General features: G+C 32.2%; 1 protein-coding gene across 1 annotated transcript; it reads left to right on the forward strand.

Annotated features, from left to right (window-relative positions):
- Positions 1-1,236: 1,236 nt before the first annotated feature.
- On the forward strand, positions 1,237-10,753 carry HELRODRAFT_178965 (hypothetical protein; the record flags this gene model as incomplete). The annotated part of the gene is made up of 21 exons (XM_009027839.1): positions 1,237-1,299; positions 1,375-1,507; positions 1,700-1,831; positions 1,971-2,099; positions 2,753-2,950; positions 4,857-5,002; positions 5,952-6,075; positions 6,181-6,332; positions 6,865-6,976; positions 7,097-7,234; positions 7,319-7,447; positions 7,539-7,757; positions 7,910-8,047; positions 8,544-8,689; positions 9,023-9,117; positions 9,196-9,403; positions 9,565-9,691; positions 9,866-9,988; positions 10,045-10,170; positions 10,236-10,391; positions 10,527-10,753. 21 exons carry the CDS (start codon positions 1,237-1,239, stop codon positions 10,751-10,753), a joined length of 3,021 nt encoding a protein of 1,006 aa, XP_009026087.1.
- Between the last annotated feature and the right edge of the window lie 1,254 nt (positions 10,754-12,007).

The following is a 12,007-nucleotide window of genomic DNA, read 5'->3' on the forward strand; positions in this document are numbered from 1 at the left end:
AAAATCAACCTGAAAAATTATTATTGCAAAAAATATTCTAATGATCGAATGCATCACTCAAAATATTATCGAGCAAATCTTCCATCGTTCAGGCGAATCATCGTTCGGGCAAAAAAATGTGTCGGGTGAAAGCTCCGGTTATCTTGCTTTATAACTATTTTTGATATTTTCAATTATTTTGCACTTGTCATTCAACTATTTCTCTTTTGTCTTTAATCATATTTTTCTGATTGTTGTTTCCACCATTTTTGTGTATATCAGGATCGCAGCCTTTCACTATCCTTCCTTTATTCATTAGAGATATGATGTCATCTGTTATCCATTTCTGACCTTTTCAAGATATTTCATATTTATATTTAATTACATCTTCGGTCAATAACTAAAAACGATTCCGTACTTTAACGTTATACTTATCCTTGATCTTATCATTTTGACTGACAAAATTCAAACTTTTTGGAGCTACTTCACTTGATTTTTTTTAATTTTATCTTGATTTTACAAACAATTGGGTTATAGCCACAATCAGCTCTAAGGTAACTATTGCATTTTAAAAGAGCATTTCAAAATCGTCTATTAATAGTAATGTAACCATTCATATTTCTTTGTCACCGAGACTTCAGGTATATTTTCTTATTTGGTGATTGGACCAACCACGTCATGTACATGTATTTTTTCGGAATCAACTTTTGCATTCAAGTCACCCATCGTAATGACAACTTCTTGAGATTTGCATGTTTTTAAAGCATCATCAAGATCACTGTAAAAGCTTCAAGGTCTTTTTCACTGCTTTTAGACGTTGGTGCATAAACTTAAACTTGAATATAAGCTAGGTTGAAAAGTTTTGCGTGTATTTTGACCAAAAAAACTCTATTGAGACCGCCCAGAAACCTTCTAATTTTTTAGACATTTCTTTGTTTAAAAGTACACTTATTTTCTGTTCGTGTGAATCACCTCCAAAGTAGATAAATTAAATTTGCCTTTTTCAAAAGTAATGACTTCTGATTTTTTTCACCGAGTATTGCTCAAACCTAAAATGCTGAGATTCCCTTTTTTTTATTTCTTGTTTTACTCTTTCAAATTTCCAACTCTAATACAACTTTCTAACGTTCCATTTTGCAACAGTGAATAGCGTATTTAACGTGTCACTATCATGACGTCTTTTGATGTGGTTTGTGTTTGTCGGTGGTTTTCTTAGCAAAAGTTGCTGACATCAGGTTGTCATTACTTAGTTTCCTAATGACATTACCTAATGACAGTAGGCTGTCAGTAGTTGCTGTCAAAAACAACATTTACTGGATGGTAAGAAATGAACAAACGATCGATCGCTTATAAAACACTCACCCCTTCCACATTAAAACATCTGGTTGTTAACAGGAAAGCAAGATATGCGTGTGCGGTGACAAACTTTTCAGTAAACATCAACAAGTTGAATCAAATCTTTGTGAAAAGTGCAGAAATGACAAATCGAAAACTTGCGGTTCTAGCAAAACATTTTCTCTTTACAAAAGTAATTTTTTCATTTGTAATGTTTCTAATTAACCAACATCGCGATGATCTTGTCTGAATTTGTGTGAACGTTTCATTTTTTATGATAAAAATTTATTGTGAAGAAAATTAATAAATTTGTAAAAAAAAATGTTTGATAAGTAATAACAAAAATGATTGATTAGTATAAAATGTGTTTGTTAATTAACATCAGGACAGAACTTGTTCAACTTCAGAAACGACGCCGTCAGTTATCACTTCTGCATGAATGAAGAAGTGATTCCAAGTGATTGTACACCAGGCCAATGTACGCCTGGATGGACTGGAGAGCTTTGTGATAACAGAGGTGTATTGAATTAGTTTATCTTTTAGGAATTTTTTTGGGCGTTAACAATTTTTTTCGCCTAGTTATTTAATTAATTGGCTTAGTGATTATAAAATACAACAGTAATAATATTAAAAACGTTCCAACACATCGGAGACAGATTGTAACGTTGAAAATGGAGACTGTGGTGTCAATGCTTCGTGTGTTGCTAATAAATGGGGGCAGAAGCTCGTAACAGAATGCCAATACAAACACAAACAGGGCTTGACCAAAGATGGAAAAATTCAAGGTAACATTTTTTTCATTTAGTTTATCTTAATATCTTAATAAAGTTCAGAAGTTATATAACATTAAATGTAACACAATACAACAAAATACAAAAACAGAACGCTTAGTTATGGTAAAAGCATTTATTAGCTTAATTGTTAATGAATATTTGTTAGCAATGTTATTCAATAGTTCAGCAAAGTAGCATAAGAAATTAATATGAAGTGTTTAGATGTTTTGCATCACCGAATATTTCTGACTCTTTAATAATTTAACTAAAAAAATTATGGAAACTTAAAAACATAATAACGACAATTCGGACTGAAAACTCGAGTTTTTCAAGACTGTATGTTGCAAATAAGTATCTGATTAAATTTTTTTTAGTCTTTATTATGCACAGGCTTGGACTGGGCCGCCGGGACACTGGGAAATTCCCGGTGGACCGACGGTTGCCATCTGCTAAAAAAAGTTATTACATTTTTAGTTTTAGCAAAAATTACCTTTAGTCATGAGACAGCTTTAAATAAAAGTTTTTATTGGATATAGCCAACTGCCACAGCAAAATCATTATATAAGAAGTCTAAATATATTTGCATAATAAGCACCCTGGGTCAGTGGTTATAACCTAAAACATATTAATTTCAATGCAAAATTTTGATTTAATTTTTCAAGCAGCTGCAAATTTTGAAAAATTTGCAAACAGTGAACCAGATAAAAAAAATCTCAACATTAAAAGGCAGATCGTTTTGAACAAAAAAAGAATTATTTCCAAACAGGCGCTTGAAAATGTGAATGATGAATTTTGTGCCATTGTTCACAAAGTAGTTATGGATCAAGCGATTAATAGTTTAAAACAGAGATTCTCTGAGCATGGTAATCTTTACGCTGATTTATCTTTTTTTAGATTCAAATAATTTCGCAGAATTTTTGAAAAGAACGCCCAACGACGCACTGCAACACTTGATTGGGTTTTTCTAAAATACTGATGACACTGTAACAAAAGACCAGCTTCTTGGATTTTGCAGTGAAACGGGAAAATTTTCAAGCACCTCTCGAAGATGGCTATAATTTAAAATTTGAAATGGAAAGGGAAGACATTTAACAAGCTGAATCATTAGAATTACTTGAAATTATGAACACCATCCCATCGGTTGAAAACAACAACAAGCACATTTATGCATGTAAATCATTTATAAAATGATTTGTTTGTTGTTATTTTGTTTTCCTAGGTTTTATTTGCATTGCTTTGCATATTCAAATTTCTATTTGGCTTACAAATTTGTTCGACATTATTTTTATTGCAGGTTGCTTATGTGAGGTCGTTTTTAAAATTGAAACACACTTTGAACAAACTTATCATAGAGATTTGTTGAGCCAGTCAACTTTACAACCATTTATGTCAATGTCTTGCTAGAAGGACCTTCCTCCAAGAATCAACAACAATGAAATCTCTGATGTTTTCAGCATCGACTAGTGAAACGATGAGAAAGCTGTTACACTAGTTCATAAGAAATAGAAATTTTCGTGCTCGTGATTTTTATGTTTAAGTTGTTAGAATAAAACAGGAGATATTCAACTGATAAAAATCATTCATGTATGACCTCAAGCACTATTTTCGAAATTTAAAATTTCCTTTTTATGCATAAAATAATCACAGAAGCTAAAGAAATATACAGAAATTGAATTAAATTAAAAATAGTGATGTGGGCCGCCATGACCAAATTTAAGCCAGTCCGAACCAGATTATGCAGCTCTGACATACGCAAAACTGCTAACTTATCTTGCTGTATTTGTAGTTAAATCTTCATGTCAGGTCACAAAGTCCCCTAACATCCACACCGCATGACTTACACGTTTTTCGTATGCACGCGTAAGCACCGCATCATACTGGCACAGCGTATGAAAGTCTTTGAGTTTCGAGTCGATAATATTCGAACCAGGCTATTACGTAAACACAGCGAAAGACATAGTAGTTTTGCCGATTGAGCTAGCTTTTTCGACTATTATACGAAAGTCTATTAGTTTTTTTTATTTGAAATTTTTTAAAAGAATATTATTATTATTAAAAATGATATTTAGATTTTTTAAAAGAATGTTTGAAGGGAATATTTAAAAAAAATTAATTTAAAAAAACAATCAAAATGTGAAATAATCATCATACTACACATAAACTGATTTGTTCATTCCCATATTTTTCGATCATTTAAACGAGTGAAATCGCTCAAATATCTGAAATAATAAATTTCTGCAAAATTTCATCTGAAGTGTTGATAATCTTTATTCCAGTCTTTAATATTAGATTTTGTTTTGTAATTTATAATAGTCTTAAAACCCTTCAGCAAAAGAGTTAAACATTTTTGACTGCAGTGCCTTCTTCGTAATAGAGATGAAAAGGAATCATTTTATGAAATCGATTACTTTTGAAAAGTAACCGAAAGATTTGGATACTAAATAGTAGAGATGCACCAAATAGTTAACTTGACCGAAGGCCAAATGGCTGAGTAGTTTATTGACCAGAGGCGAAGGATGAATAACAAAATACCAAAAATTTTGGAAAAACAATTTTTAGAATGAAAACCAAGTTATCGAAAAACCAGGCGAACCGTGCTTATCCAACAATTCTTTATCGAGATTGAATTCAACCTCTTGTTCAAATTCGGTTGTAATGGTCAAAACAGATTTTCCGCTAGTAATAATCATCAATAATTGTTCTGGAGTTTAGAGTAACTGAATTTACATCACTACTTCACAACGATAATTCAACTTTGAATTTTTCTAGATTTTTCTAGAGCTGAAACAACCATGGCAGAATACATCGGCTGCTATGCATTTGTTGTATACAGCTTCGTCAAGCCAGTTTACAGATTGAATATATGTGTGAAATTCTGTGGAGAGGATAAAAAGAGCTATCTCTTTGGACTTAACGTCTGTTTCTTATTAGCGTGTTTATTTTTCGTTTACCTCATGCTTGATTGTTTTTGTTTGTATTTGTGTTTGATCGTTTACATTTGTCTGCCTGTTTGTTAACTCGATTGACCGCTTGTTTGTCCTACTGTTTATCCTTTTGTTCATTTGTATTTATGGAGATACATGAGATGAACTCGTGAAACAATTTAAAATTGTTGAACAGTAAAGATGTCAGCATTTAATATACCGGAGGTGGCCAAACTGCGGCTTGCCAGTCACATGCGGCTCTTCGAATGTTCAATTGTGGCTCTTGAATATGTACCATATTCCCTTTTCAATCTTTGTGTTATTATATTTCAACAAATTATTATAGTACCAAATATTTTTCAAAATGTCTTTTCAATTACTGACAACAATAATGAAAGACTAGGTATTGAGAAGCGCTGTCAACAATTATCTACCAAATTTTAATAAATTAGCGAAATATGTAAGACAAATGTGTTTAATTTTTAATTTATAAATGCAATAAACAAATTTGTTAACACCTATTTGTATGTTTCCAATAAATATAATTTCTGTCAAAAAAATTCTTAAATACCTCTTTTGCACACCATTTTGTTACGTATTTAATTGCGGCTCGCAAAAAGTATCAAATCTCGAAAAATGGTTCCAACTATCATGGAGCTTGGCCACCCCTGGAATATTTCACAGTAGAAAAGTATTCACCAAATCCTAGAGGCAGTAAAATAAAAATTTATTGTTATGTTTATGAAAACATTATCAATATACATTTGCAGTGTTTAAAATACTTTTTGTTGAATTTTTCCATGTTTTTAGGTCAGCTTTTGTTGTTTAGGTAGATGTTTGGATAATGGAAGTGTTCTGTTAATAAATCTGAGTGACCCGATTTTAAAATAATTAATTCACTTTAAACAAATATTTATTTGAAAAATTGTTTATTAATCAGAACGGAACAATGTGTTTCTGCGTTGAAAAAGCTTCCTACCCAGTAACAAGTAAACTTTGCAATATGTCATGCAGTGACGGTGTTGAGAAATGCGGAGGCAAACAATTTTATTCCGTTTATCAGAGTTTGTTTTATGTCAAAATACTTTCAAAACGTTTTACAATCGATCATAGCAAACATATCTTAAGTTATAAGCAACGCCAAATGTTTGACCGAATTTTTTTTTCAGCAAATCCTGCCAAATTGAACGAGCGTGCATTGGTCGATGCTGGATCCGTGGTCCCTGACGATGCGAAAGTATTTGAACATTTGAATTCATTGACCATTGAGTTATGCATGAGGATCTGTGCTGAGAATTTCTTTTCATTGGCATATCTCACAGTTACTAACTTTCATTTCAATTATTTTAATATAACATAATAATTATAATAATGACTTAAAATGTTTCTAATATTTAATTCACAAACAATTGGAACTTTTTGTAGGAAAAGGCTTTGGATTTTTTAGAAATTGTTGATGACCGTTTTTGTTTCTTGTTTATTCTTCTGCATTCTTATATAAATTTTGAGGTGGTTGCAACATCTTTAAACCTAAATTTTAATAAATACTTTGTTGAACGTGACTTTAGTCAGAACAAATGCCTTTTAAACCAACATCTTTTGGACATTTCTGGAAGTGTTCGAACAGCTTAACGCACGGTCGGAAGAGAATTTACTTTCTACTGTTGAAACTGCGAAATGTGTCTTTTGTGTAATAACTGTTTTATTATTACTGTTGTTATTTTTATTAATATTACTAAAATCATCATCATTTTTACGTTTCAATAGCATTTCATAATAATTGAACCAAAACGTTCGTCAAACTAAAACACGTACACCTGAATTGAACATTGGCCGTCATTGCCTTGTACAAGGCGGCAGATGAGTGCAAGTGCAGCTCTAGAGATAAGGAAACGTGTGGTCACCCCAACAACTATGAACAAAACTGCAATGTATACTGCCGTGGTAATGACGCTCAGAAATGTGGTGGGAGAAATTGCTCAGCTAAATTTTTAAGTATGAAATAGAATTAATTTATTTGCTTCGATTTATTTCATTTTTGAAATTGTTATCAAATCTTTTGTCTCTCTTTTTATATCTTATCAGTTGGAACATATCTTGAAATTCAAACTGGTCAGTCAGTTTATATTCACTGTGGTAATAAAAACATAGAATTGAAAAGATTAACACGATGTGATATAGCATGCGGAGATGGATGGTCTGGAGCATTCTGTGACAAAAGAGGTAAGTTTTTTTCATTTATTTCGAACTTCAAACTAACTGATTCAAAAGTTTTAAGTTAGTTTTTCAAACTGGAAATCTCTGAAGATTGTGCTGCGTACAATGGGCATTGTGGCGATCATTTGAACTGCAACGTAGTAAAACTAATAGGGAAATCGTATAGCGAATGTGTTTGTCCATACGGAAAGTACAGAACTGTTCAGTGGGAATGTGAAGGTGGTTATTGGTGATTCAATATATTTTTATAGTTGTCTGTTTTATAAATCTTTTAGATTTGTTTACCATTTGTCGTGATTTTGAAATAAAGATTTGCCGCTTAAGAATGTAGCGTTCAGAAAGAGAGTTGAGACCGTCCCACGACTTGAAACTATTCAAACAGAGTATCTGGTCGATGGTCACATCATAGGAAATCCCTCCAATCCCGTTTTTCAGTCAAAAGATGACATATTAATTACTGTACATCTTGACACTTTATACAAAGTACAATACGTAGTTGTCTATCACAGGCCGAATTTCATTGATATTGGTAATGGCATTTAAGTCGATTGAATATATTTCAAACGATGACGAATTTCTTGTAAAATCTTTTAGGAGAGAACAACCAAACTTATGTGGTTGAGTTGGACGATATTTTGCTTATTAATTCACTCAAAATTCCATGCAATACTTACGAAATAGACTCGACGATCTGTGCTAATCCACCAAAGCGCGTAACATGTAAGTTTCCAGATTTTAAATCAAAGTATGTCTTCATTTTTCCTGAAGTTTTGGAAAGGACCAATTATACGGCGGTTGATGAAATCGAAGTCTACGCAGGTTATTCATTTTTTTTCGATTTATTATTTTTTTATGCGTTTTTATTCATTTAAAATTCGTTTACTTGAATGATTAGTAGGTAACCTGACTTTCTTTCTAGGAAACAGTTTGAAGCAAGAAAATACAGTTGTAGGCTTCATTAGTCTCTTCTGTAAAAAATGTCTAATAATATTGATATTTCATTATTGATATTTTATTATTGATAATAATATTTTACAAAACAAGGTCGACGTTTTCTTTAAATTCACTTCAACACTTTATCTATCATTCAATCCCGGCGAGTTACACATACTCCAGAACTGAATTGATCTAATGTTTTGCAAATATGAATATTTGAATATAATTTTTCAAGTTTTTCTATTTTACACCTTTGCCAGTTACTTTAATGTAAATATTTCTATTTAAAATACATTATGTAAGTCTGTTCAGGTTAAGTCAGGAAATATCTTTCAAATGATTACGTCTTATATAAAACTTGATTGGCTTTCTGACGCAGATGACAGTTTGCGAGAATATTATTACGTGGGATGTTATGGAACGTTCATCAGTGAGTACACCTTGGAATCGAAAAAACTAACATTTGCTGAATGCACAAAGTTCTGTGAACAGTATCAGGACCCCATGTTGATTATCGGCCTGGCGGTCAGCAAATTCTTTCGTAGCTTGAATTAGACAAATTGCATGAAAAATGACGCTTATGTAAATTTCTTGTTGAACTTAAATTTTTTGTTTTAAAATTTGGTGGACTAGTTTGTTTGCCAAGTGTGTTTGTAATTGTTATGATTAATAAATAGTACTAATGTACATTTTGTTAAAAGTTTAACAATGTTTCAGATCAGTAATTGTTTGTAAATTTAATGTAAAGACTTTTTAGAGGTCGTATGATAATATATTACTATGGTCTCTTATTAAAATTACCGAAAATATTTGTAACACCATCTGTTAATTTCAAACCTAAAAAAAAACCATATTAAGAACGCGAGTGAGTGTCATTGCGGTTTGTCAGCCGGTGAGCCAAGTGAATCAATTAATTGCGGCTTAACTTGTCACGATGACCTACCTTGTGGCGGGTCTGAACATTACATTGTTTTTTCAGGTTTCAAACATATTCTTTCAAATTTTCATTTTTCGTTTTCAAATTTGAACAGCCATGTTTATGTTGCATATATAAAACAATCTAAGATTTTTACGATAGTTTTCCAAATTTCAGCTGAAAGGCCAATACCAAGATACGTTGGTTGTTACTCTGATAACTTGAAACAAAAGAACAAGGTGATTTTAGTTAGTCAGGGAGTCGCATATAAATCTTGCTTGGTGCAGTGCAGGACACAAAACTCCATTGAATTTGCCATAATGGTTTGTTCAAATGTTACAACTCTACAAATTTGGTTTATATCACATGCAACGAGTACAATGCGTGATCCCACATACGCTGTGTGTATCTTTGTAGATACCTCTGTGCATGGTGGGAGAGATACTAACTTTCAACCTTTCAACATTTTAATTTCAATTTCCAGGGTTCAACTCAATGCATGTGCGGGAATTTGATAAATGCCTCGGAACAAGTTGCCACATCTAAATGCAATAGGGAGTGTGAAGAAGGAGAAGCCTGTGGGGGCGACCAACAGTTTTCCGTATATAAAAGTAGATACATTAAAAGTATTCAAAACATTAAAAACAAACAACATCTGTTATGCATTTTATTTTTTCTTGCTTAACTTAAAAAAAAATTAAACACTTGTTTGTTAAGTTTTTAGTTTCAACAAACATTAAAAAATAGTTTTACAAAAATCTATTCAAAGTAAATGATCAATACAGTTTTCTCGAGGTATGAAGCAAGCATTGAACGTCACTTCTGCCTGGACAATTCTGCCGGATCTCCCGATTGCAAACCAGGAAGGTGTGATCCTGGTTGGACTGGACAACTTTGCAACAAGAGAGGTAACCTCTTCTATCCGTTATTCTTCACGGATGATCAAATTCAAATTATTTCTTAGAATGTTCCGTAAATAATGGTGCATGTCCGAAAGACTTTTTCTGCTCAAAAGTTTTCGTTGGCCCCGACATAACATCTGAATGTCGGAGAACCGTCAATTATACTTCAGCTCTTGAGAATGAAACTGGTAAGCTAAACATGCTCATGTTCATATCAAATGAAGCTCACAAATCTTAAATTATTTTCCGATAGGGATCACTGTGGTATCAGTTTGGCCAAACCAGTCACATTGGATCGCTTTGATCATTGCTGGATCATTTTTATCGCTCCTCTTAATGTCAATTGGATCCACCGTTGCTTACGTGAAGATGAAACATCCAGATATGTATGTAAAAAAAGTTCAACAAGGTAAAAAATGAAGAAATTTATTTTACTTGGCAACATTTAAACTCCTTTTACGCAATTATTTAACTCTAATTTAAAACATTTTTGAACGTTGCCAATAATTATTTGCCAATGTGATGTGATTAAATTTTCAATCAGTGAAAGATTTGAAATCAAAAGTTGGCGACAAACTGTCTAAATCAATCAAACCAAAAAAAGAAAAAACCGTCAAAGCTAAAGATGAAAAAACAGTTGGATCCGATAAGGGCGCCAAAACTATGGATGCGAAAGCAGCCTACATTGAAAAAACAGCTGCTCCAGTCTCAACTACTGCAAAGGCCTCTGCCACATCATCAGACGAAGAAAGTGATGATGAAAGTGAATAAAATTTTTAAAAGCAGTTTGCACTGAGGCATATAACATTTAAAATTTTTTAAAACTGTTTTTATTTTAAAAACATTTTTAAAATTTTTGGTTTGTTCTCAAAGTTTTCAAAATGTTTGCCGTGGTAATTTTTTGGCATTTGGTTTAAAGTTTTGAACGTGAATTTTGAGGCTATCCGTCTTTTGAGAAGTAACACATTATTGATTTATAACACTTCATTACATTATTAAATTCATTGTTTCTCTACCTATGTATCGACAGCAACTCTTTAAATGGCTACATCGTTATTCAAATTGATCCATTAACAGTGTGATATTCTTCCTGTTGCCATGTTATTAAGAGGGATGACTCCTAATATGATATTTATTTTCAACCGCACACGCTGCAAACATTTGTTGCCTTCGTTTGAAATTGTTTTGCAATTATTTATTTGTTTAGTTTTAATTTGTTTTTCATTGGTTGCGTTCTCGTTGGAATAAAAAGATTTATATTCACAACATTTCTGTCGATCGTTAAAAGAGTTGAAGAATTTAAGTGTTTCCAAATCCTATTGAGTAATGCGAAATATTAATAAGTACAGCGTAAAATGTTTTTTTAACGTTTTCCTAACCTGGGAGGCCAATTTTATTGAAATCAGAGTTTTACACATCTTAGAGAGCACAGAAAGTAAAAAAAAAGAGCTATAGCTCTTAAACATAACCTTGACTCAGATACATTTGCGTCATAATAAAAAAATGTGTAATTGAAACTCATCCACCAGTGTAACAGCAGAAGTATTTTTAATTTCGAGTTAATTTTACACCAAATGTGTAAATAGTAAGTTTCATATGAAAATAGCTCCTCCGCTCCCAAAAATGAGTTGATCAACCGCTGATAAGTTATTTGCTTATCGCAAGGCATATCTAATAAAACTATTAAAATACCTAGCAACTGACGAAAACGATAGTATTAAACTACGAATTTACTACTTCAACGAAAGAACGTCATCCCTCGTGATGAAAAGCAACCGCAATAGTAAGCCAGAATCGATAATAGATCATAGCCATCTAATAAATTCGTTCAAATGTAATATTGGTGAGTGTGGGCACCATAATTCCGCATATATTTGAATGACGACGATCAAGCTATCGAGAAGACTCATGATGGTAGGCTACAATTAATAATTAGAATGCTTAACAATATTTACTTGAGAAACAAAACGACAAACACATTTTCAGTTTAAAGCGCTTTATTAGCTACACTTAAATCGTGAAAAT

Source organism: Helobdella robusta (genome assembly GCF_000326865.2).
Source record: "Helobdella robusta unplaced genomic scaffold HELROscaffold_51, whole genome shotgun sequence".
Taxonomy (NCBI): Eukaryota; Metazoa; Annelida; class Clitellata; order Rhynchobdellida; family Glossiphoniidae; genus Helobdella; species Helobdella robusta.